General features: G+C 40.1%; 1 protein-coding gene across 2 annotated transcripts; it reads right to left on the bottom strand.

The window, feature by feature from the left end:
* Positions 1 to 5,402: 5,402 nt before the first annotated feature.
* Positions 5,403 to 26,536, bottom strand: ZNF140 (zinc finger protein 140). 2 transcript variants are annotated; one of them, XM_030821759.1, is made up of 4 exons: positions 26,479 to 26,536; positions 24,575 to 24,701; positions 24,243 to 24,338; positions 5,403 to 7,419 (listed from the first exon to the last, which is right to left on the bottom strand). In XM_030821759.1, the coding sequence occupies exons 1-4, from the start codon at positions 26,485 to 26,487 to the stop codon at positions 6,278 to 6,280; spliced, it is 1,374 nt and encodes a 457-aa protein (XP_030677619.1). In that variant the 5' UTR covers positions 26,488 to 26,536; the 3' UTR covers positions 5,403 to 6,277. The 2 variants fall into 2 exon arrangements, with proteins under 2 accessions (XP_030677619.1, XP_003281839.2); XM_003281791.4 differs by lacking the exon at positions 26,479 to 26,536 and having other exon boundaries at positions 24,575 to 25,209.
* Positions 26,537 to 27,242: the final 706 nt, after the last annotated feature.

The raw sequence follows: 27,242 nt of genomic DNA, 5'->3' as shown, positions 1-27,242 counted from the left end.
GAAAATATATTTTTTAACTTACCATTTCTATCTCCTACCTTTTAAAGGCAAACTTTTTGAAAGTGTTGATAAAGGGTGTGGGTACTTTTTAGACTTCCTCTTACTCTAGGCAAAATTCAAAATATGAAGGATACAAATAAGTTTCTCTGATAAGAACAGGGAATTGTGTTAGAAAAAGCAGTCAGGGCTAGGCGCGGTGGCACACGCCTGTAATCCAGTATTTTGGGAGGCAGAGGTGGGTGGATTGCCTGACCTCAGGAGTTCGAGACCAGCCTGGGCAACATGGTGAAACCCCATCTCTACTAAAAATACAAAAAATAGCTGGGTGTGGTGGCGCGCGCCTGTAGTCCCAGCTACTGGGAGGCTGAGGCAGGAGAATCACTTGAACCCAGGAGGCGGAGGTTGCATTGAGCCAAGATAGTGCTACTGCACTCCAACCTGGGTGACAGAGCAAGACTCTGTCTCAAAAAAGAAAGAAAAAAGAAAGAAAAAAAGCAATCAGGAAAGGTCTCCATGAGAAAATAACATTTAACTTGAAATACGAAGGTAAAGAAGGAGTAGGGTGCTCCTTCTTCCAGCTCCATGGGCAGAGGTGGAGGGACAGAGGAAGAGCTTTCTAAATAGAAGAGCAAAAGGACTCATCAGGATTTGACATATTTGTGGAACAGAAAGTAAGTCCAGTAACTGGAAAACTGTTAGGCAAAGGGGTAAGGAGAAGAGTATATGAAACCAGATTGAAAAGAGGCAGGGGCCAGATAAAGACCTTGCCAGCTATGACATGAGTTTATACTTTATTTGAAGAGTTATGAGGAACTATTTAAGTTTTTCAGAGATTAAAATTATTTGTTTTAAAAAGATCACACTTTTGTATAAAAAAATCTTGAGAGACTAGGAAGCTATTTGCAATAGTTCATGTATGAAATTTGAATGCCAAAAACTAATTTCCTTAGCATTCATTTTTATTTATTTTTTATTTTTCTTTATTTTTTAATATTCTGTAAGTTATTGGGTTTCCTTTTTAATTTTTCCATAAGTTGCATTCACTTTTTAAAAGACAATGAGATTTGTTTTAGCATAAACAGGAAATTCATGGCTAATACATGTCACGACTTAAATTCACCTCTAACTTAAGAAATGCATGTCAAATACATAAAATTATATTTTCTACCTATGACCAAAGTTTCATGGGAGTTTTGATTTTTCTAAAATATTTTTTGATGCAATATCCATTTTTTTCCATGCAATTTTGTCCTTTGTAATATTGAGGGTATTCATGATACAGAATTTATTTTAAAAAATTATTTCTGCAATATTTATTTCTCCCTTTTTTTGAGGCAGTGTCTCACTCTTGCCCAGACTGGAGTGTAGTGGCACAATCTCAGCTCACTGCCACCTCAACCTTCTGGGCTAATGTGATCCTCCTACCTCAGCCTCCTCATTTGTGGGGACCACAGGCATGTGCTATCACACCTGGATAATTTTTTTTTTGTATTTTTTGTAGAGATGGGGTCTCACTGCATTGCCCAGGCTGGTATCAAACTCCTGGGCTCAAGCAATCTTTCTGCCTTGGCCTCCCAAAGTGCTGGGTTACATAATTTCTTTTTGTTTTGTTTTGTTTTCTTAAAAGATTTGTTAACATACCAGATAATTTTTTACACTTTCTGCCACTTTTTCTATGTCCTGCCTTTTAAAGGCAGACTTTTTGAACGAGTTGCTAAGGACTCAGACTCTTTCTGACGAATCACTCATACCCAACATGCAGGTTTTGCTACCTCTCTTTCCTCTGAAATTTCTTGGATCTCTTCAGAGGCATTTAACAAATTTCCTGTCCTTTTTCTCTTTTCTTTTTCTTTTATTGGTTTTGTTTTGTTTTGTTGAGATGGAATCTTGCTTTGTCGCCTAGACTGGAGTACAGCGGCATGATCTCAGCTCGCTGCAACCTCCACCTCCTGAGTTCAAGTGATTCTCCATGCCTCAGCCTCCACAAGTAGCTTGGATTACAGGCATGCACCACCACACTCAATTAATTTTTTGTATTTTTAGTAGCGATGGGGTTTCACCACGTTGGCCAGGCTGATTTTAAACTCCTGACCTCAAGTGATCTGCCTGCCTCAGCCTCCCAAAGTGCTGGGGTTACAGGCATGAGTCACTTATCCCCCTGCCTTACATACATTGATGTATGATAGAAAATTCTCTTGGGCACATCACAGCAACAAAAGTTAACCCAGCTTTACCTATTTGTGAGTATCTTAAGTCTCCCAAAGCATTTGATTGTTGCTTTCCAAGAAAATACAGAATTGTGGTCATTCTCCCATGACTATTCTTTACTAATATTGATTATATCTGTTGCTCTATCCCCTTTCTGCATTCATAGTAACTTCTTTTTCCAATGCTGAAGATTAGTTTTAATAACCTTCTGGGAGACTTCTTTTAAAAAACTTTTTTTCCTGAAGCATAATAATACATAAAGGCCTGCAGCTTTATGAATTTCCCCAAATAGAACACACTTAACCAGCCCCCAGATCGTGAGAGCCAAATTAATACTTTTACTACTTTTGCAATATTCCTAGACTCATCTTTTAACCGTCTCTTTGCTTTCTTGTGCTATTGTTGTGCTATTTACTTCTATGTGTATTTTATAATCCACTAGATACTGTTATGAAAGTCAATATTTATATTGGAGTTGACAAACTTTGAAGGTCCTGAGAGTAAATAAATATTCTAGGTTTTCTTTTTTTTTTTTTTCATTTTTTTTTTGAGACAGTCTCACTCTGTCACCCAAGCTGGAGTACAGTGGCGCAGTCTCAGCTACTGCAAGCTCCGCCTCCCAGATTCACGCCATTCTCCTGCTTCAGCCTTCTGAGTAGCTGGGACTACAGGCGTCTGCCACCACGCCTGGCTAATTTTTTGTATTTTTAGTAGAGACGGGGTTTCACCATGTTAGCCAGGATGGTCTCAATCTCCTGACCTCGTGATCCATCCGTCTCAGCCTTCCAAAGTGCTGGGATTACAGGCGTGAGCCACCACGCCCAGCCAATATTCTAGGTTTTGCAGGCCATATATGGTCACTGTTGCATATTCTTATTTTTCTAAGCAGCTTTTTAAAGATGTTAATCTCATTCTTAGCTCAAAGGCCTTGATTTGGTCCATAGACCCTAATTTCCCAACACCTGACTTGTATTTATCAACATATTTACCCCTCCAGTGTTATTTCTGCATTTCCAAGTTTCCAAGATCATTTCATACTGCCTGAAAAACCAGTATTTCTTTTAGCATAAGAATGCTACTGTAAGTTTCCTCTGTTTTTATTCTGAAACATCTTTATTTCTGAAGGATATTTTAACTCAGTATGAAAAGAGGTTAGCAGTTTTTCACAGTGTACATATGAGCCCCCCGCCCCGCACTGCAATAGTTTTTCTTAAAGGGACCTGCCTCTCCCTTAGTTGAGAATATTTAAGTGAACTGGCTTCAACCATATGTCAAATAGTACGTTTGTGGGTTATCCATTTATTTCTAGGAACCCTATGATTATTTAGCCATTGCCACCTATATGGTTAAAATTCTCATTACCAGTGCATCCCTTGGACTCTTGGCAGATTTTACCCAACCCCTCCCATGCCAAGATCCCGTGATCTCTACTGAAATTGGGATCTTACTTTCATTAAAGAAGTTCTGCATCATCTACAGTCTAAAGAGCGTGGGTACCACAGGGTTGTCCAAGGACGGTGGTACGTTCCTCACCAATGTATTTCTTAATACCCTGATGGGAGTGTCTTTTGGCCTTTCTCTGGCTAAGGGAAAAAATGAACATCATAATTCATTCTGATAGTTACATCTCCCTCTAAAGCAGGGGTGTCCAATCTCTTGGCTTCCCTGGGCTACACCAGAAGAAGAATTTTCTTGAGCCACAATAACTGATAGCTATCATTAGTGTTCATGTATTTTATATGTGACCCAAGACAGTTCTTCCAATGTGGCCCAGGGATGCCAAAAGGTTGGACACTGGATTCCAACCAGTATGACTTTTCAGATATCTGAGATTTTACTACACTCATTGCAATGGTAGTTTTCCCACAGTGCAATTCTCTGATATAGGTTTGAAATATTGCAGAAATTCTCTACATTCATTTGTACAGTTGCTTTTTCTCCTACAAGAGTATTAAAATTTAAGTATTGCATTGTAAATGAAGGCATTCCCAAATCACTGTGTTTGTATCACTTTGGTTAATTGGAGATTGCTCCAAAGTAAACGTTCTCAATGTTGGCTGCACTCAACAAAAACTAGAAGGCAAAGATTTGATGTAGTCAGGGGTTGGCCAAGTTTTTCTGTAAAGGGCTAGATAGTAAATGTTTAGCCTTTATGGCTGTATATTAAACTCTTCAGTTGTAGAGGTAAGGAGCCATAGACTGTAAATGAATACCTGGCCCATGGGCTGTAGCTTGATGACCTCTGATATAGTTGATGAGGTGCATCCCCACAGAGTAAACAGTAGGAAGGAAAGTGGATGTGGTGCAGATAATGGGACAAATTCAGTATACCCTTAAATAAATAATGAGTTTTTCATATCCTAATATTGCTGACAGGGTAACTTGATTTTTACCCTGATACAAACCATTGCTGCCTGAGAAAACCAAATCAGATACTAGATACCCATATGTAATAAGGCATACTGCTTGAGAAAACCAAATTGGATATTAGATACCCATATGTAATAAGGCATACTGCTTGAGAAAACCAAATTGGATATTAGATACCCATATGTAATAAGGCATGCTGCTTGTATTCAAGTCAGACTGTACACTATTGTAAGATAAATCAGCCTCTCCAAAACAACTCTTATGGAAACTTGAGAAGCTTCTAAATGTATGTACCAATATGGCATGCCAATGGCAGGTTTGAGGAAATACACTTCTGATAATGTATTTAGAACTCTAGTACACGTAAATAAGGTGTTTTTGGGCTAAAACTTCAATAAATTTCACCTCATAAAATTACTTATATTTATCTAATAACACCTCCTACAAATGTGCCCTCAATGCAGCCATTACATTAATGCTCACTAAATTCATTCCTATTCGTATTCTCTACCTCTCTTTCTACAAAATAAAATTGCTTACCTTCCTGATTAAGGCAAACTCACCCTGATGGTGTGAGCTTTGCCAGCTGGACAGCTGGTAATGCCAAAACAGTTTTAAATACATGCTTACAAAAGAATGGTTTTCACTGTACATAGAACAAAACAGGAAGAGTACCTTGGTAATTTTCTGTAATGTAGCTTATACTTATTTCACACTGAATAACAAATGTCTATAGTCAGATTCAAGGATAACTGTCAGCATTACCTTAAATCCAAACTCTGAAAGTTAAAACCATAAAACACCTAAAAACACTTCTAGTTATGTTTGTATGTTTCAACAAAAAAAAACTACTCTTTATTTTTTATGTCAGTATTGTAGTTACATTTTCAGAATCACATGCTGTGGGGAAAAATCAGCAAGTAGAAGGTTTATAATAAGCCAAAAGATTTATTTATAACATTTTCTGAATTCACTTTAAAAAAAGCAATCCCCCTTCCCTCAAAATAGAACCCTTTCCCACAGATTCCATCCAGTATGACTTTTCAGATATCTAAGATTTTGCTACACTCATTACAATGGTAGTTTTCCCACAGTGTAATTCTCTGATATAGGTTTGAAATATTGCAGAAAGTCACTCTACATTCATTTATACAGTTGCTTTTTTCTCCTACAAGAGTATTAAAATTTAAGTATTGCATTGTAAATGAAGGCATTCCCAAATCACTGTGTTTGTATCACTTTGCCTAAACATGAATTTTCTGATCTCCAAAGTACATCTTTGTAAAGCTCATCCCTTGCCCATGCATTCTGTCCTGGCTGACAGATGCAGAATGAGGGCTAATCTCTGGCTTTCTCCAATCTATTGTATATGTATTCTTTCCTGGTAGGAATTTACACACGTAGAGTAAGGGAATCCTACCAAATGAAGTCTTCTCAACATTACCAGATGGAAGAATCTTCTCAACAATACTGATTTCACCTTGTTATTGCAAAAAAAAAAAAAAGTGGTTATTAATGGCTTTTCCACATATTCCTGGGTTTTTTTTCTCCAGGATGTTGAATAAAGTGTGGGCCATATTACTTCACAGTCATCACTTTCATATAAGGCTTCTTTCCAAGAGTTCTCTGAAGTAAAAGTAAGGCATTATACTTTTTTAAAAAATTCCATACATTCATAGTTTTTCTTTGCAGTGTAAATTCACTGGTGTTCAGTAAGGAATGAGTGGTAATTAAATGAATTTTCATATTCATAGGGGTTGTCAAGAGTGTGTGTTCTCTGATGTTTAGCAAGGTTTGAGCTCCAGCTGAAGGATTTGTTGCATACCTTACATACATAGGGTTTCTCTCCAGTATGAGTTCTCTGATGTAGAATGAGGGAAAAGCTCCGGCTGAAGGCTTTATCACATTCAGCACACGCATAGGGTTTCTCTCCAGTATGAATCTTTGTATGTTGAATAAGGGATGCATGCCAAGTGAAAACTTTACCACATTCATCACATTCATAGAGTTTTTCTCCAGCATGAATTCTCTGATGTTTAATAAGGAATGAGTGACAACGGAAAGCTTTCCTACACTCATTACATTCATACGGGGTTTTGGTTGTATGGATGCTCTGATGTCGAGTAAGGTGTGAGAAACGGCGAAATGCCTTCCCACATTCAATGCATTCATAAGGTTTCTCTCCAGTATGTGTAATCTGGTGGCGAATGAGTTCTGAGCCACTGCTAAATGCTTTCCCACATTTCCTACATATATATTGTTTCTTTCCTATGTGAATTCTCTGATGTCGAGTGAGGTTGGAAGCACGGCTAAAGGCCTTTCCACACTCAGTACATTCATAAGGTTTCTCCCCAGTGTGCGTTCTCTGGTGTTCAATAAGAAATGAAAGGTAACTGAATGTTTTATTACAGTCCTTACACTCATGGGGTTTCTTTCCAGTATGTATCATTTGATGTTTCACAAGGTTTGAAATCTGGCTAAAGGTTTTGCCACATTCCTTACATGCATATGGTTTCTCTCCAGTATGAGTCCTCTGGTGTAACACCAGGGAAAAGCGTCGACCAAAAGTTTTTCCACATTCATGGCATCCATAGGGCCTCTCCACAGTACTGATATTCATATGTTGAGCCAGGGCTTCTTGATGAGAGACTGTTACTTTCCTAATACATCCCTGATTTTCTTGCAGCATCTCAGTATGATCCTTGCATTTCCAGCCTCCTTTAAAACTGGAATACACAGGGCCTTGACTTAGAATTCTTTCCATGATCAAATACTGGGATGAGTCATCATAAATGACATTTTTTGGTGAAAAGTCTTTGATCTCACCACTTGACTCTGAAACTGAAAGATACCAAAAAAAAGTGAATGTTTCTTTTTCCTGTATTGAATAAAATAAGGCCATTTCTCCCTTCTTTAGCAACAGAATGAAGTTTTAAAAGATCTTATCAAGATAGCAGCTTTCACAGCTGTCTGTGACTGACATCTGAGTAGTATGCCCAGAACTTCAGAAAAGATCAAATAGAGATAGACATATAGGTAAATAAGGAGAAAGAGTAAATATAAGTAATTGAAAGAGCAGGGAAAATAGAGCTATCAGGAAGTATTTGTGAAGGATAGGTTGCTAGTCTTCTTCACCATCATTTAAACGGTATTTACTGCCAGAATTATCTAAAAATGGCAATTTCATAATGCTGCTACTAAACACTGTGTTTGTCAGATTGCACAAAGACATTAGATTCTGTTCATTTAGTGCCTTTGGAACATCTTATAATAACTTACTCTAAATGAAAAAAAAAAGCAGTTTCTCTGAAAACTTGCCTATGATCCTCCAACTCTACCTTCTGAACTATTATGAAGTTCATATTTGGTATAATTATGTCTTCTCTGGGACCTATTTGAGGGTGGAATGTGGGAGGAGGGTAAGGATTAAAAACCTAACTATTGGGCATTATGCTGATTACCTGGGTGACAAAATTACCTGTACACCAAACCCCCACGACACACAATTTACTCATGTAACATGAGTAACCTTTAACCTAAAATGAAAGTTGGACAGAAAAATAAAGTGTCTTAATATCAAATGTGTTTGACAAACATAAGCCCTAATTTTCTCCATGCTGAATTTTAACGATGGACTTCATCATTTTTAAATTGGAACAGAATTTTGAAATAATATGAAGTGTCTCCTTAAAAATACATTCATACTCTTGGCCGGGCGCAGTGGCTCATGCCTGTAATCTCAGCACTTTGGGAGGCCAAGGCGGGCAGATCATGAGGTCAGGAGATCGAGACCAGCCTGGCTAAGATGGTGAAACCCTGTCTCTACTAAGAATACAAGAAATTAGCCAGGCGTGGTGGCATGCACCTGTAGTCCCAGGTACTCAGGAGGCTGAGGCAGGAGAATCGCTTGAACCTGGGAGGCAGAGGTTGCAGTGAACCAAGATTGCGCCACTGCACTCTAGCCTGGGTGACAGACCGAGACCCCGTCTCAAAAAAAAAAAAAAATGTGTATCTTTAGGAAATTCTTATTAGGAAATCTACACTTAAGTGTATAGAGGTAAAAGGCCATAATATATAGAACTTATTCTCAAATGTTTCAAAAGAAAAATCATATGCCAAATGATAAGGCAAATGTGTATAAGCAAAGGTGAATGTGGACATTCTTTGTACTATTCTTATAACTTTTACATAAGCTTAAAATTCCCATAACATCTAAAAATGCATTTTTCATTTCAGTCAAACGTACGTTGGCACTTTGGGGAAAATGTTATCTGTTATCATTCTCACTGTAAGCTTTTAAGGAAAGGTAAATAGACTGTATGTTTCTTTGATGAAATATTTAATTCATATCAATAATGGATCAAGATCTGTATCTATATAGTAGGTACACGAAATACATGAAAGATCAAGATGGGGAGGCAGTGAAACAGCTGTTAAAATAATTGTGTCAATGCAGATAAAACTAAATTCCTTTCTTGCCTCTTCTTTAAACCAATTCTGTATCTACTGAGTACCTAAATAAGAGCCCTGTAGATGTAAACTGAGTAATTCTTTTCAGGAACTGAGAATATAAATAGGGAAAGAGAACACAGAAGAAAATATTGATATAAGACACAAGAGCAAGTTCATTATACTTAGGGTAAAAATTGTATAAAAGACCAGAGATAAGATTTAAAAATCAACTGCAATAAATAAAGGCTTCATCTAGAAATGCTTCAAGGAAACTTGTTGGGAACTGAAATATACCAAGTGAACCTGGACATTAAAAAAAAATAGAAAGTTGTTGGGGCCGGGTGTGGTGGCTCATGCCTGTAATCCAAACACTTTGGGAGGCTGAGTCTGGAGGATCACTTGAGTCCTAGAGTTTGAGACCAGCCTGAACAACATAGTGACAAAGTGAGACCCCTGTCTTTACCAAAAAAAAAAAAAAAATTGAAACTTAGGCATGGTAGTGTGCATCTGTACTTCTAGCTACTTGACAGATGACCTGGAAGGACTGCTTGAACCCAGGAATTCAGGCAACAGAATGTCACCCTGTCTTAAAAAAAAAGGGGGTGTTGGACAGGTACGATGTTATTGTTAGATATGAAGAATAAGCTCAGGTGTTCTCTTGCATGGTAGGGTGATTATAGCTAATAATAATGTATCTTTCAAAATAGAAGAGAGAAGTTTTGAATGCTCTTGTCACATAGAAATGATACACGTTTGACATAATGGATTTGCTAATTAACTTTTATATGATCATTATACAATGTATACATGTATTGAAACATCACATTGTACTTCATAAACATGTATAGTCATGTCAATTAAAAAGAAAAAAGAAAAAATGGGGTTAATTGCACAGATTTAGTGTATTATTTGCCATATGATGTCTCACAACAATGAGAGTAAAAAACATAAGAAAACAATGTTGAAGATATAAAAATATAATGCTAATTACATATCCCTTCACACACTTCCCTTCCTCAATCACCTCACCTCTTCCCATCTCCTACTATACCTCCATACTCTTTGTAGTAGATGCCAAATGGATTTGAGGAAACTCAATACTATTAAAAGCCTATAGATAGAAGGTTTTTTTTTTTTTTTTTTTTTTTTTTTTAAGAAACAGAGTCTTGCTCTGTCACCCAGGCTGGGGTCCAGTGGCACGATCATGGCTCACTGCAACTGCCACCTCCTGGGTTCGAGCAATTGTCCTGCCTCAGCCTCCCGAGTAGCTGGGACTACAAGCACACGCTGCCACGCCTGGCTAATGGTTTGTTGTATGTATGTATGTACGTATGTATGTATGTATGTATGTATGTATGTATCTTAGTAGAGATGGGGTTTCACCGTGTTGCCCAGGCTGGTCTCAAACTCCTGAGCTCAGGCAATCTGCCCATCTCAGCCTCCCAAAGTGCTAGGATTACAGGCATGAGCCACCAAGGTTTCATTCTTGATGCAATAAAGGATTCCTTTGATAAACCAGCAACTAATATACTCCAAGGAAATTTTTTAGATGTATTCACTCTTTTCTTGGGAAAACAGCCCAATATCTTCTATCGTCAATGTTATTTAAGATCAATACAGGAAGAAGGAAATTATGGAAAATTATGACAGGTAGACTTGCAGTTTCCAGTCTGACTTACAAGGATCTTAGAAGTCACTACTCTGTCCTAACAACAAGCAAAAAGTTGAACAAACTAAACTCTTGTAGGATCCCTCAGAGAGGTGCGGTAACAGGGCAAACAACTGCCCCCAAAATGAGACAGGAAGATACGCTGAGTGACAACTCACCAGAAAAGAAACTCGCAAGCAGAAACCTCTGCAAGAACCAGTAACTGATGAATAGCTGGAAGCTCAATGTGGACAAGTCTGGTTCAAAACTCTAGTCATGGGTGTCCCTAGGGTTCTGTGGGTTTTACCTCCAGGAGCTGTATCTGGTGTGCAGAGTGAATATTGGAGAAAAATTCCCTTGTGTTTTTGGAAGGGCTAAGATAAAAATAGCCATTTTTTAAAATAGACTAGAGTATTCCATTCTTAACAAGGCCTGCCCTCAGGAGAAAATATTTTACCAGAGCCTAACCTACCCTGGGGAAAGGAAATACCAAACTCTAGCCAGCTCTAGCCTTCCACCAAGGGAAAAGGAAATATCCTACTCCAGCCCCTTCTAGCCATCCTATCCCACATAAGGTGGAAAAAAAATTAAGAACTAATTAAGTTCTTAGTCCAGCACAGGCTTACCATAATTTTAAGATTACAAAATGCTTCTCTTCCCCCAACGCCTTACCACTACATTATGAAAGGCAGTTCCCTTTACTCAGTACATCATGTCTACCCTTCAACATAAAATTATAAGGCATACTAAATGACAACAACAACAAAAAAAGTTTGAACGGACTGAACAAGCATCAGAATCTGAGACAGATATGGTAGGATATGTTGGAATTATCAGTCCAGGAATTTAAGAAACTATAATTAATATGCTAACAGTTTTACTGGGAAAAAGTATACAAGATGCAAGACGAGATGGATAATGTAAGCAGAGAAATGAAAATTTTAAGAATCAAAAAGAAATACTAGAAATAAAAATTCCTTTAATGGGCCGGGCACGGTGGCTCATGCCTGTAATCCCAGCACTTTGCGAGGCAGAGGCTGGCAGATCACAAGGTCAGGAGATCAAGACCATCCTGGCTAACACAGTGAAACCCCGTCTCTACTAAAAATACAAAAAATTTGCCGGGCGTGGTGGTGGGCACCTGTAGTCCCAGCTACTCGGGAGGCTGAGGCAGGAGAATGGCGTGAACCCGGGAGGCGGAGCTCGCAGTAAGCCGAGATCGCGCCACTGCACTCCAGCCTGGGCGACAGAGCGAGACTCCGTCTCAAAAAAGAATTCCTATAATGAAAATAAAGAATGCCTTCAATGGGCTCATGAGTATTCTGTGTAGATATCTCAATAGAAACGTCCAAAACTGAAAAAGAGATAAAATATTGAGGGAAAAAAAAGGAACAGATTATCCAAGAACTGTGGGACGACTACAAATGGTGTAATATATGCATAACAGAAATACTAAAAGAGAAGGAAGAACAGAAGCAGTCTTTGAGGAAATAATGACGGAGAATTTCCCCAAATTAATGTCATAAACCAAACCACAGATCCAGGAAACACAGAGAACACCAAGCAAGGTGAGTGCCCTCTCACCCCCCACAAAAACCCCTGCAATTAGGTATATCATATTCCAATTTCAGAAAATCAAATACAAAGAACAAAGAAGTCAAAGGAAAAAAACCTTACCTATAAAGAAACAAGGCTGGGAATTACAGTAGTCCTCTCATCTGTAGTTTTTCACCATTTCAGTTACCTTTGTTCAATATTTAAAAGTATTAAATAGAAAATTCCAGAAACAATTCATGTATAAACTGTACACCATTCTGAGTAGTGTGACGTCTCGCACCATCCTGCTCCATCCCACCCCGAATATGAATCATCCTGGCATATCTATGCTACAAATGCTACCCACCTGTTAGTCACTTAGGAGCTGTCAGATCACCTGATGCAGTATCGTAGTGCTTGTGTTCAACTGACCGTTATTTTACTTAATCATGGCCCCAAAGCACGAGAGTAGTGATGCTGGCAATTCAGATATGCCAAACAGAAGCTACAAAATGTTTCCTTAATGGGAAAATGTGAAATTTCTTCTCCACTCAATAAGGAAAAACTCTCATATGCTGAGGTTGCTAAGATTACAGCAGAATGAGTCTTCTATTCATATGAAGAAGAAAAAAAGCAACTCAGCTAGTTTTGCTGTTGCACCTCAAACTGCAAAAGTTATAACCACAAGTGCGTAAGTGCTTAGTTAAGGTGTAAAAGGGCCAGGCAAGGTGGCTCATGCCTGTCATCCCAGAATTTTGGGAGGCCAAGACAAGGGGATTGCCTAAGTGCTTGAGGCCAGAAGTTTGCAACCAGCTGGGCAAGATATGGAGTACCCGTCTCTAAAAAAATTTTTTTAAATTAGCCAAGTGTGGTGCCATACACCTGTGGTCCCAGCTACTCAGGAGGTTGAGGTGAAAGGATCGCTTGAGCCCAGGAGCTCGAGGCTGCAGTGAGCTATGATAACACCACTACACTCCAGCCTGGGTGACAAAGCGAGACCCTGCCAAAAAAAAAAAAAAAAAAAAAAAACGGAAAAGGCATTAAATTTTTGGATGGAAGACATGAACAGAAACATTCTAACCAATGGCAATGAGGTTCAATACTATCTGCATTTTCAGGCATCCATTGGAGGTTTTGGAAAATATCCCCTGAAGATAGGGGAGGATTACCGTACATCAGATCTTCTCAGAAACCATGAAAAAAAAAAAAAAAAACAAGGAGAGTGAAGTGAAATATTTGAAGTGCTGAGAGAAAAAAAAAAACTCTCAAGCCCACAATTCTGTAGCCTGTGAGATTATCCTTCAAAAGTGAAGGAGAAATTACTCTCTTAGAAAAAAGTTTTTTTAAGGAATTTGTTGCCAGTACACCTGCCCTGCAAGAAATGTTGAAAGAAGTTCTTCAGAGAGGTGGAAAATGATACGGGTCAGAAACTCAGACCTACATGAAGAAAGGAATAGCATTTAAGAAGAAATAAGTAAACGTAAAATAAATATTTTATTTTTTTAAAAGGCAGGGTCTTGCTCTATTGCCCAGGCTACAGAACAGTGTTGGGATTATATCTCACTAGAGCCTCAAATTCCTGGGCTCAAGCACCTCCCACCTAAGCCTCCCAAAGTACTGAGATTCCAAGTGTGAGCCACTGCACCCAGCCTTAGTTTTCTTATTCTTAATTAACCTCACAGATAACAGCTTGTTCAAAATAATAACAATGTGTTGCCCGGGCATGGTGGCTCACGCCTGTAATCCCAGCATTTTGGGAGGCTAAGGCCGGCAGATCACCTGAGGTCAGGAGTTTGAGACCAGCCTGGCCAACATGGTGAAACCCCGTCTCTACTAAAAATACAAAAATTAGCTGGGCATGGTGGTGTGCACCTGTAATCCCAGTTACCCAGGAAGGAAGCTGAGGCAGGAGAATCTCTGGAACCCAGGAGGTAGAGGCTGCAGTGAGCCAAGATCATGCCATGGCACTCCAGCCTGGGTGACAGAGCAAGACTCCATCTCAAACAATAAAATACAAGGCTGGGCACGTTGGCTCACGCCTGTAATCCCAGCACTTTGGGAGGCCAAGGTGGGCAGATCACAAGGTCTAGGAGTTCGAGACCAGCCTGGCCAATATGGTGACACCCCATCTCTACTAAAAATACAAAAATTAGCTGAGCGTAGTGGCTTGCGCCTGTAGTCCCAGCTACTCAGGAGGCTGAGGCAGAAGAATCGCTTAAACCCAGGAGGCGGAGGTTACAGTGAGCCGAGATAGTGCCACTGCACTCCAGCCTGGGTGACAGAGCAAGACTCCATCTCAAAAATAAATAAAATAAAATACAAAAAATTAGACAGGCATGGTGGCGCACACCTATAGTCCCAGCTACTCAGGAGGCTGAGATAGGAGAATCACTTGGACCCGGGAGGCAGAGGTTGCAATGAGCCAAGATCGTGCCACTGCACTCCAGCCTGGGCAACAGAGCGAGACTCTGTCTCAAAAAAAAAAAAAAAATAACAATGTATTTTATGATTATAGCTTACATATAAGTGAAATGAATGACAACAGTGATACTAAGGACTGGAGGAAATAATGAGAAATATTTTATTATAAGGTACTTGCACTACACATGAAGTGGCATAGTATTATTTGAAAGTAGGGTTGGATTATTTATAAATGTAGGCTGGGCGTGGTGGCTCATGCCTGTAATCCCAGCACTTTGGGAGGCCAAGGCAGGTGGATTACTTGAGGTCAAGAGTTTGAGACCAGCCTGGCCAACATGGCAAAATCCTATCTCTAGTAAAAATGCAGACCATTAGCCAGGCATGGTAGCACGCGTGCCTGTAATCCCAGCTACTATGGAGGCTGAGGCAGGAGGATCCATTGAACTCGGGAGGTGGAGGCTGCAGTGAGGAGAGATCATGCCACTGCATTCCAGCCTGGGTGACAGAACAAGACTCCATCTCAAAAAAAAAAAAAAAGTATATTGCAAACTTTAGGACAACCATGAGAAAAAGAAGTATAATCAATATGCTAAGAAAGAAGAGAAAATGAAATCATATAAGATGCTCAATAAAAAACACAAAAGGGGGCCGGATGCATAGGCTCACGCCTGTAATCCCAGCACTCTGGGAGGCTGAGGTGGGCAGATCACCTGAGGTCAGGAGTAGAGACCAGCCTGGCCAACATGGTGAAATCCCGTCTCTACTAAAAATACAAAAATTAGCCAGGTGTGGTGGCGGGCACCTGTAATCTCAGCTACACAGGAGGCTGAGGCAGAAGAATTGCTTGAACCCAGGAGCGGGAGGTTGCAGTGAGCCAAGATTGTGCCACTGCACTCCAGTCTGGGCTACAGAGTGAGACTCCATCTCAAAACACACACAAACACACACACACGAGGTTAGATGTGGTGCCTCATGCGTATAATCCCAGCACATTGGGAGACTGAGGCAAAAGGATCTCTTGAGCCCAAGAATTTGAGACAGCAGTGAGCTATGATTGTATCGTTGCACTCTATCCTGGGAAACGGGGAGACCTTGTCTCTAAAGAAATAAATAATTTTTTTTTTTTGAGACAGAGTCTTGCTCTGTTGCCCAGGCTGGAGTGCAGTGGGGTGATCTCGGCTCACTACAACCTCCAGCTCACTACAACCTCCGCCTCCCGGGTTCATGCCATTCTCATGCCTCAGCCTCCCGAGTAGCTGGGACTATAGGCACCCACCACCACGCCCAGCTAATTTTTTGTACTTAGTAGAGACAAGGTTTCACCATGTTAGCCAGGATGGTCTCAATCTCCTGACCTCGTGATCCGCCCACCTTGGCCTCCATAGTGCTGGGATTACAGGCGTGAGCCACCACGCCCAGCCAAAAAATAAATAAATTTTAAAAATAAAGGTCAACAGTCTGAATACACTAACTGAAGACATTGTCAGAGTGCATCACAAAACAAGACCCAACTATATGTTGTGTGCAAGAAACCTAGTTTAAATATGAAGATGCATATCAATTTAGAATAAGTGAGTACAGAAAGGTATACCATACTAACACTTATCAAAAGAAAGGAGTAGCTAAATTAATTTCAGACACAGCAGACTTCAGAGCAACGTTAAAGAAGAGCATTGCATAATGATAAAGGAGTCAATACTCCAAGGAAGAAATCATAAAAATCCTTAGTGTGCATGTGCCTAATAACAAAGCATCAAAATACATTAGGCAAAGCCTGATAAAACAGCAAGGAGAAACAGATGAATGCACTATTGCAGCTGGGGACTTCAACACCCCTCTTTCAGAACTGGACAGATCCAGCAGGCAGAAAATCAGTAAGAACATAGCTGAACTTAACAGCACCATCAATCAACTGATATCAGTAGACTACTTCATGCAACAGATTACACATTCATCTCCAATCCCAAGACATTCACCAAGATAGACCCTACTCTTAGTCATAACACACATCTTAACAAATTTCAAAGAGCAGAAATCATATAATATGTGCTGTCAGACCACAATGGAATGAAACCAGCAATCAGTAATAGAAAGATTAAAAGGAAAATCTCAAAACACATGGATATTGAATGACACACTTCTAAGTAACACGAACAAGAAATCTAGAAAGAAATTTAAAAATATTTTAACTAAATGAAAATGAAAATACAACTTATTTCAGTGGGATAATCAGTGGGATGCAGTGAAAGCAGTGCTTAAAGGAAAATTTATAGCATTGAATTAATATATTAGAAAAAATGTAAATCAATCATCTACCTTATATGTTAGGAAATTTTTAAAAGAGAAAATTAAATTCAAAGGAAGAAGAAAACAAATAAAAGAGCAAAGGGCCCAGGTGCAGTGGCTCACACCTGTAATCCCAGCACTTTGGGAGGCCAAGGTGGGAAGATCATTTGAGGACAGGAGTTCAAGACCAGACTGGACAACATAGCAAGACTCTGTCTTTACAAATAAAAAATAAAATATTTAGTCAGGAGTGTTGGCATGTATCTGTACTCATAGCTACTTGGAAGCTAAGGCAGGAGGAAGGCTTGAGCCCAGGAAATTTAGGTTACAGTGAGCTATGATTGTGGCACTGCATTCCAGCCTAGGTGACAGAGCAAGATCCTGTCTCAAAAAAAATAGGATGGGTGTGGTGGCTCACATCTATAATCCCAGCACTTTGGGAGGCTGAAGTGGGTGGATTACTGGAGGTCAGGAGTTCAAGACCAGCCTGGCCAACATGATGAAAGCCCATCTCTACTAAAAATACAAAATTAGCTGGGCGTGGTGGCGTGTGCCTGTAATCCCAGCTACTCAGGAGGCTGAGGCAGGAGAATCGCTTGAACCCGGGAGGCAGAGGCTACAGTAAGTGAGATAGTGCCATTGCACTCCAGCCTGGGCAAAAGGATAGAAACTCTGTCTCAAAAAAAAAAAAAGCACAAGTACAAATACTGATGAAATTAAAAATAGGATATTAATAGAGAAAAGCAACCAAATCAACCTAGTTCTCTGAAAAGATAATTAAAATCAATAAGCCTCTAGACAGGCTAATTAAGAAAAAAAGATGTCATACATTATTAATATCAGCAATGAAAGAGGGCCTCAGTACAAATTTCTTGGACATAAAAAGGATAATAAAGGAATACTACAAACAACTCTGCCTACAAATTTGATAACATAGATAAAATGGACCAATTCCTTGAAAGACATACATTGCCAAAGCTTACACAATAAGGAGGAAACTATCTGAATAGGCCTTTATCTAGCAAAGAAATCAAATGAGGCTGCGTGCGGTGGCTCACACTTATAATCCCAGCACTTTGGGAGGCCAAGGTGGGCAGATTGCTTGAACCTAGAAATTCAAAACTAGACTGGGCAACATGGTGAAACCCCGTCTCTGCAAAAAAATACAAAAATGAGCTGGGCATGGTGGAGTGCGCCTGTAGTCCCAGCTACTTGGGAAGCTGAGGTGGGAGGATCACCTGGGCTGGGGGAAGTTGAGGCTGCAGTGAGCCATGATTGCACCACTGCAGTCCAGCCTTGACAACAGAGTGAGACCCTGCCTCAAAAAAAAAAAAAAAATCAAATGAATAATTAATAACTTTCAAAAATGAAAGCATCAGGATTCACTGGTAAATTCTACCAAACATTTAAGGAAGAAATTATACCAATCCCCTCAATCTCTTCCAGACGACAGAAGCGGAGGGAAAACTTCCCCACTCATTCTATGAGGCCAGCATTGACCTAGTATCAAAACCAAAGGAATTATAAGAAAAGAAAATGACAGGCCAGTATCTCTCACGAACATAAATGTAAAAATTCTCAACAAAATACTAGTAAATTTAATCCAACAATGTATAAAGGGAATTATACTCCATGCCCAAGTGGAATTTATCCCAGGTATACAGGGCTGGTTCAACATTTGAAAATCAATTAATGTAAAATATAATCCATCACATCAACAGGCTAAAGAAGTGAAATCACATAATATCAATAGAAGCAATAAAAGCATTAGCAAAATCCAACAACCAATTGTGATAAAAAAATAAAATCACATGATAATATCAATCATTCATTGCTGATGAGAATGCAAAATGGTACAATCACTTTGGAAGACATTTTGGCAGTTACTTACTAAACTAAATGTATTCTTTTTACTATATGACCCAGCAGTCACACTCCTTGGTATTTACCCAAATGAAATGAAAACTTATGCCCATACAAAAACCTGCACACAGATGTGCTTTATTCAAAATTGTCAAAACTTTGGAAGCAACCACAATGTCCTTAAGTAGATGAACAGATAAGTAAACTGCAGTACATGCAGACAATGGAATATTATTCAGTGCTAAAAAGAAATGAACTATCAAGCCATGAAAAGACATGTAACTAAAATGCATATTACTATGCATTATTATGTGAAATAAGCCATTTTGAAAAGGTTAATTCCAACTCTCTGACATTCTGGAACAGGCAAAACTACGGAGACAATAACAAAAATCAGTGGATGCCAAGGGTTAGGAATTGATGATTAGGCAGAACACAGAGAATTTTTAGTGCAGTGAAACTACTCTATATACAACAATGGTATTTGCAGGAAAAAATCTAGAAAGATTTAGAGCCTTCCTTCCTTCCTCCCTTCCCTTCTTTCTTCCTTCTTCTTTTTTTTTTTTTTTTTTTAGACAGAGTCTTGCTGTCGCCCAGGCTGGAGTGCAATGGCATGATCTCGACTTACTGCAACCTCCGCCTCCCGGGTTCCAGCGATTCTTCCACCTCAGCCTCCCGAGTAGCTGGGATTACAGGCGCAAACCACCACACCTGGCTAATTTTTGTATTTTTAGTAGAGACGGGTTTCACCATGTTGGCCAAGCTGGTCTTGAACTCCTGACCTCAGGTGATCTGCCCACCTCGGCCTCCCAAAGTGCTGGGATTACAGGCGTGAGCCACCGCACCCAGCCGTATTTTTATTTGTATAATAAAGATAAAGAGATATAAATATGCAAATTGACTAGCATTCCTATAGAGAAGCAATATAGAAAAGAAACTGGGGAAAGTTGCTTAAGAAGAAACAACAGGTATGCAACAGTTTTACAAAGAAAATTCAAAATTTTAAGAAGCTGTGCAGGTAACTCCTAAATGTCTACTTTAGTTCAGCATCAGCATCATCTGGTCATTTGTTAGAAATGCAAATTCTGGCTGGTCTGAATGCAGTGGAGTTTACAAGTCATTGATCACAACTACTTATAGATTTCTTTGTTTTTCCTCCACTCCCACTGCTTTTTTTTTTTTTTTTTGACTAGCCAAAAAAAGAAAGAAATGCAAATTATTTGGTTCCACCCCAAACCTACCAATTTAGAATTTCCAGGGTGGGGCCTAGGAATATGCATTTGAAACCTCTTGACTATGATATTCAATTGCCTACTGGATTTATATATTCGTATCCCACAGAGACCCAAACTCAACATGTCTCAATATAATCTTCCCTCCCCTACAAACTTGATCCTTTTTTCTACTAAGGAAACAATCATACCACCAAAAAGACTAATGTCAACCACGACTTCTCAGTCTTCTTTCTGTCTGTCATCTAGCCAATCGCCAGGTCCTTTTGAGTCTACTTCTTCACTTTATTTCCAATCTGTCTACCTCCCTCAGCTCCCTGGATGCCTAGATAGTTCAGGTAATGATTAGATCTACACTAGGTTGCAGCAACAACTCTTAAATGGTAACCCTGTTTACTTAATTCAGAGAAAAAAAGGGGCAGGGGTAAGACAAATACAATAAAATGTTAATCATTAAATCTATAACTAAGGCTGTATAGATTTGAGCAAAGAGAAAAATGAAAGAGAACTGAGAACCCGGAAACATACAAGCACAAAAATTGACATTTAACTAATTTCAAAACAGTGAGGAAAATGGTTGATGTATCAATAAATGGTACTATGATAACTGGATCTCCATACAAAAGATAGCAAAGTTGACTACTAACTCACATGACAAAATAAAGTGAATGATGGATCGAAATGTGAATGGCAAAATAGGCTTTTTTAAAAGAAAATATAGGCCAGGCATGGTGGCTCACGCCTGTAATCCTAGCACTTTGGGAGGCCAAGGTGGGCGGATCATGAGGTCAGGAGATCGAGACCATCCTGGCTAACACAGTGAAACCCCATTTCTACTAAAAGTACAAAAAATGAGCCACGCGTGGTGGTGGGCGCCTGTAGTCCCAGCTACTCGGGAGGCTGAGGCAGGAGAATGGCCTGAACCCGGGAGGCAGAGCTTGCAGTGAGCAAGTGAGCTTGAGATTGCGCCATTGTACTCCAGCCTGGGCTACAGAGAGACTCCATCTCAAAAAAAAACAAAAAACAAAAAAAAAGAAAATATAGGAAGATGTCTTCATCATAATCCCTTAGTAGGTAAAGATTTCTTAAACAGGCTAAAAAAATACTAAATATAAAAGAAAAAATTGATACATCTGACTACACTAAAATTAAGAATTTCTGTTCATCAAAAGAAGCTATGAAGGTAAAAAAAAAAAAAAGCCACATGTGAAAGATTTTGAAGTACATACAATTAGTAAAGGATTTCTATCTAAAATATATAACTTCTGCAAATCAATAAAAGAATCCAATAGATACATGAGCAAAAATCTTCAAGATTCACTTCACAGATGGGGATACCTACATGTTCAATAAACATATGAAAAGGTGCTCAACTTTATTAATAGCCTGACAAATGCAAGTTTAAACCACAAGCTACCACTGCACACCCTTCTGATAGGTGAAAATTACGATGCCCAACAGGCATTCACTTATTGGGTTTGTGGGAGTATAAGTCAGTCAAGGGTCTTTGGAAAACATTTTGGCATTATCTAATAACATAAAGAGGTGCATTATCCTCCAACTTGGCAATTCCAGTCCTAGATAATAAACCACAGAGAAACTTGTGCCAATACGTATCAGGATATAGGCACAGTAACAGCACTGCTTGCAGTATCTCTAAATGTGCGAAAAACTTAAGAAGCCCTCAATAGTAGAATGAATAAATTGTGGTATACTTATTTGTACGATGAAAAAACTATCAGAGCAATTACATTAAAAATTTTTTTAACTTTTAAAAAAATAGAGTCTTGCTCTGTTGCCCAGGCTGGAGTGCAGTGGCACAATCATAGTTCACTGCAGCCTGAAACTCCTAGGCTCAAGTGGTTCTCTTACCTCAACCTCTCAAGTAGCTAGGACTATGGGCACATGCCACCATGCCTAGCTAGCTTTTAAAATTTTTTTGTGGAGACAGGGTCTATGTTGCCCAGGCTTGTCTTAAATTCCTGGCCTCAAGTGATTCTCCGAACTCAGCCTCCCAAAGTATTGGAATTATAGGCATGAGCCACCATGCACAGCCAAAAACATTTTTAAAATAATTTTGAGAAGCAAATCAATAAATACATTATAAATCTTTCTATATAAAGTTCACAAACACACAAACCTAAACTATAGTGAACACAAATGCAAACAGCTGATGAAACGATAAAGAAAACCAAGGAAGCTACTTTACCATAAAAGCAAAGAGATGATTGGCTTTATTGGAGGGTTAGGATGAGCACACAGAAGGCTCTCAAGAAACCTAGCAGTGATGTGTTTATTGACCTTGGTCACATGGGTGTTTGCCTTATAATAATTTATTAAGCTGTACATGTTCATGCATTACTTCTGTCTGTGTGTGATATTTCACAATGAAAAAAAATTTCAAAATAAGATACTGGAAGGAACACATAAAAACTTCAAGAACTGTGTTAAAGTAGTAGAATTAGGCCAGGCACAGTGGCTCACGCCTGTAATCCCAGCACTTTGGGAGGCCTAGGCGGGGGGATCACTAGGTTAGGAGTTTGAGACCAGCCTGGCCAACATGGTGAAACCCCATCTCTACTAAAAATACAAAACTTAGCCAGGCATGGTGGCAGGTGCCTGTAGTCCCAGTTACTCAGGGGGCTGAGGCAGCAGAATCACTTGAACCCAGACAGCGGAGGTTGCAGTAAGCTGAGACTGAGCCATTGCACTCCAGTCTGGGGGGCAGGGGCGAGACTTCGTCTCAAAAAAAAAAAAAAAAAAGTAGTAGAATTAGAGGCAACTTCCATGTTTTCCTTTTTCCTCACTTCCTTTGTACATGCTTTTATCAGTTTTGTTATTTTTTAATTCAAAAAGGACATTTTTCCTTATTTGCTCCCACTAAACGAAGTTTCCCTGCACCTGTTCCATCTCACTGCTTCAGCCCACATTAGTACCTCCTTTGCAAATCCTTCTGGACATTCTCCTAAGGGACTCCGCAGCATTTCATATTAACAACCACTACTCTTCCTTAAAGCTACAGCTCAGTTTTCATGGCATCTGTTTCATCAGTCCTAAGCTGCTGCCTCCTAAAAAGTACGCATTCCTCCTTTTCTCTCTAAAAATCAGTGTACCTCCATTAAACATGTGCTATAGAATCAACTATAGAATACAGAACTTACAGAATTCATCACTTTTTCTCCAAAACTGACCCTTTTTCTGTCTTTTGTTTCTCTACTACTATCTGTATCCAAATTACCCAAGCCTAAAACACCAACTGGAAATTCCTTTTTTCACTGCTGAACTGCTAATTTGAGGATATCTAATGCAAGTTATTTAGACACATCACTAGGCCATGAATTCCTTGATAGTTATTACACTTTTGCACACCCTCTAGTCTCTGTAGCACTTAATAGAAAGTCTTGAGAAAGATTTGACAAGATTAAAATTTCTGTAAATATTAAGAGTGTATGTGAAGGAATAAATATCAATTAATCAAAGAGTAATGAGTTAATCTTTTCAAGGTGATTAAATAGAACAGCAAAATATGTACTTTTAAATTTTTTTTTCTTTCTCAGGTTGAATTTAGGCAATAGAAATACATGTCCATTTGAAGAAAGAAAGGAAAGAAAAAAACAAAAAGAAATGAAATTCAGAGACCAGACAGAACTAACGATGGGAACAAAAAAGACACCTGTGAGAAAGTAGAGAAAGTATAAGGTGAGAACTGGTCGAGTATGTCAGCTGTTAAGTAATACAGAAAAAACAAAGAGAATTGGGTATGAAGTAGTCTTTTATGGAGTTGTAAGTGAAACTTCAGTCTTTATACCTCTGGTATCTTTTTTTTTTTTTTGAGATGGAGTCTCGCCCTGTCGCCCAGGCTGCAGTGCAGTGGCACGATCTCGACTCACTGCAAGCTCTGCCTCCCGGGTTCACGCCATTCTCCTGCCTCAGTCTCCCGAGTAGCTGGGACTACAGGCACCCGCCACCACGCCCAGCAAATCTTTTTGTATTTTTAGTAGAGATGGGGTGTCACCGTGTTAGCCAGGATGGTCTCTATCTCCTGACATCGTGATCCACCCACCTCGGCCTCCCAAAGTGCTGGGATTACAGGCGTGAGCCACCACGCCCGGCGAATCTCTGGTATCTTTAAGGGAAAATTTTCCAATCAACATATTAAAAAGTATTCCTTTCTCATTGACTGAGTGGTTTTAAAAAATTTCCCCATCAGCTTCCAACTCACTCACCTGAAAACAGATCTCTTTTCACATCCCTTTTCCCCAGCCAGGGTTCTTTCCCTTGCTCCAATAAAGAAACCACATCTGGCTTAGAAATGGAAAGACCTGCTTGCAGAAAATGAAATAAATTCAAAATCAGTCGTTGAATCATAAGAGGGGCCACAAAGGAAATGACAGATGTAACTTTTTAAAATGTCTAAAAATAAGGTGCAGTTACGTCCCCATCTTAAAACTAATTTTAAGAAACCCCATACCTCTCTTGGGAATTTTCAGCCAGATAATTATAACAGCCACCCTAATGGTCAAATTTTGACTTGAGGGAGATGAAGAAGAATACTTACCCAGTGAGACCAGATGGCCATAGTTCTCCAACATTACACATCTGTACAAATCTCTTTGAGCAGGTTGAAGCCATTTCCACTCCTCCTGGGAGAAGTCTATGGCCACATCTCTGAATGTCACTGACCCCTGAAATGACAGACAGATATCTGCATGACCAGCACGCATGCCCCCAAACTCCCTCATCGAGGAATAAAATGAGTCTCACTGTGGAGGTTAGGCAATGTGTCTAAGTAGTAACAGTGGGAGTTTTCAGAATTCTGAGTAATTATATAATGAAGAGCCTAGCTCTTGTGTTTTGTTGCATAACTGGAGAAAAGGAGAAAAAACATAAATTATCTGTCCTGAGATAATTTACAATTTTATTCAAAATAAAGGATTATACACATGAATAATATGGATTTTTGGCATTGGTTGTAAAAATTCTTAAGATCTTACAGTATTCCTTTATGTTAATAAACAATGTATATTTTCCTTAATACCAGCCTATTTTAATATAATTCAGCCAGAATTTCTTCAGAGTAATAATTGGCTATAGCAGATAACAGCACCACCCTTCAAACGGGGCATACAGTCTCAAGTTTGTCACAGTCATCCCTAGTCCTAAAGAAATACCTGTGAAACTTAGCGGTAATTTTAGCAATGTCACAGAACAAGGAGGATAAGCAATAAAGAATCTTGATTCCTCAAGAAGAGAATGTAATACCTCCCAGGAGAGAACCTAAAGCACTTTCCCTCAGAGTTGGGGGAATAATATATAAGCTCTTGCTTTGCAGCCTGGTTTTGCACCACTTGAGTGATCCACATTGATCTGTAAGGCATGAATGGGAATTTAAAAGGTCTCAAACTAGTAGCAGCCCCAGATGGATGGCAGTTATAATTTACAGTTTTGAAGTTTAATAAAAAAGTGCTTAAAGACTGTTGACTAATAAAGCAGCTGTTTCCTACACAGCAAGATCTGCAGCAGAGGTGGAAATTGGATTCCCCAGCAAAACTCAGAGAGCCTCTGAATTTGGAGAGAAGTATGACAAAAAGTAAGACAAAGAAGTGGAACTGAAATGAGGGACTCATTTTGAATAGTTGACCCTGTTATCCCCACTGCTGTGAAACACAATTACCAGCCAAGCCCTTAGCCCCAATCAAAATAAAAATGTGTTCCTTATGTCATGTCTGAAAAATGAGCTCTGTGGATTCAGAGATTTTGTTTTGGTCACTTCTGCATCCTCAATATATAGAATGATTGCGCATTAGAATCACTTGGAAGGACCGTTAGACTGCTGGGCCAAATTCCCAGTTTCTGATTCAGAAGGTCTGGGGTAGGACTCAAGAATATTCATTTCTAGTAAGTTCTCAGATGATGCTGATACTGCTGTTCCATGGATCACACTGTGGGAACCACTGAAAGAAGAGGTTCAGTAAAAACATAATGAATAAATGAATGAACGGGCGCTGGAGTAACGTAAAGCACTCCTCATTCTAATACTGTGGGAAAGAGGAGGCAATGTAACAGCTGGCACCCTACCCTCTCACCCTAAAACATGCCAGCCAGGTCAGAAACCCCGCCCACACCTGGATAGCTTCCTGTCACTCTCTTCATGTATACTTAAGTATAAGCACCTGAAAAGGAGGAAAAAGGGACCGGGTCCTGGGGTTCTGCCAGGCAGGTGGTTGTAGGAGAAAGAAAGCCACGTCCCAAGTCCTGAAAAACACGGCTGCACTTCACAAAGAAAAGAGGAAACAGGCTAAGTGGGTTGGCTCACTTGAGGCCAAGAGTTTGAAGTTACAGGATGCTATGATCGCTCCACTGCCTGGGCGACAGGAGGAGACCCTGTCTCTCAAAAAAACAAACATATATATATACACACACACACACACATATATATATATGTATAAATCATCAGCTTACCTGAGACATAGCTCACAGAAGGGACCAAGGAGATCAGAAAAGTGTAAAATGGCAGACCTGGCAGAGAGAGAAAGGAGCCCTGAGCGAATGGGCCAGCTAGGCCGCGCCCAAGTCACTAGATGCCCGCACTGGGGATTCCCGTGGCCCCCGCTCCGCGCCTCCCACGTAGAGAGCAAGGCGCCCTGAGAGATCGCGCTTGGACCACTGGCGCCGGCTTTCTCTTCCTGCCACGGCGCGCCTCCCCAGAACCCCACAGGACGGGGCGTTTCCGTGGTGCTTTCCGCCAGGTGGGCGTAGCGTTCCGGGGCTCCGGACCGAGTCACCGGCCGGGGCCATCCGGCGCAGACCGGGCGGGCTCCTTTCCTTGCCCACAGCCAACACAGGCCAGACGCTCGGCACCGCCCCTCAGGGCCCCACCGCGGGCTTCGCAGGAATTGCGTCTTCAGAAGCCTCGCGGACGTCACCCCAACCAGGCCGCCGGCCTCAAGAAACTACAATTCCCAGAAACCAATGCGGCCCTGCGCGCAAGGGCTTTTCGTTCCTACTGGAACTCCCAGAGGCGTCGCCTGCCGCGCCCAGAACGCCAGGAGACAAAGAACCAGGGCCTGGGACAACTACAATTCCCAGACGCCACCGCGGCCCGGCGCGCCAGAGCATGGGGCTATCCTCCCACGCCCAGAGCCGAGTAACAAAGAACTCGGGTCCTAGGCAACTACACTTCCCAGAAACAACCGCGGCCCCCAGCGGAAGAGTACACAGGGCTT

Source organism: Nomascus leucogenys, chromosome 10 (genome assembly GCF_006542625.1).
Source record: "Nomascus leucogenys isolate Asia chromosome 10, Asia_NLE_v1, whole genome shotgun sequence".
Lineage (NCBI taxonomy): Eukaryota > Metazoa > Chordata > Mammalia > Primates > Hylobatidae > Nomascus > Nomascus leucogenys.
Note: the sequence above shows the minus strand (reverse complement) of the source record. Positions and strands in the feature narration are given on the sequence as shown.

Excerpts from the sequence above, each read along its gene's own strand:
- ZNF140 (XM_003281791.4), bottom strand. The coding sequence starts at position 24,758 with ATGAGGGAGTTTGGGGGCATGCGTGCTGGTCATGCAGATATCTGTCTG. Across the intron at positions 24,339-24,574 it reads TGGCCATCTGGTCTCACTGG|GTCTTTCCATTTCTAAGCCA; the intron begins GTAAGTATTCTT and ends TTCTGCAAGCAG. Across the intron at positions 7,420-24,242 it reads GAAAAGAGATCTGTTTTCAG|TTTCAGAGTCAAGTGGTGAG; the intron begins GTGAGTGAGTTG and ends GGTATCTTTCAG.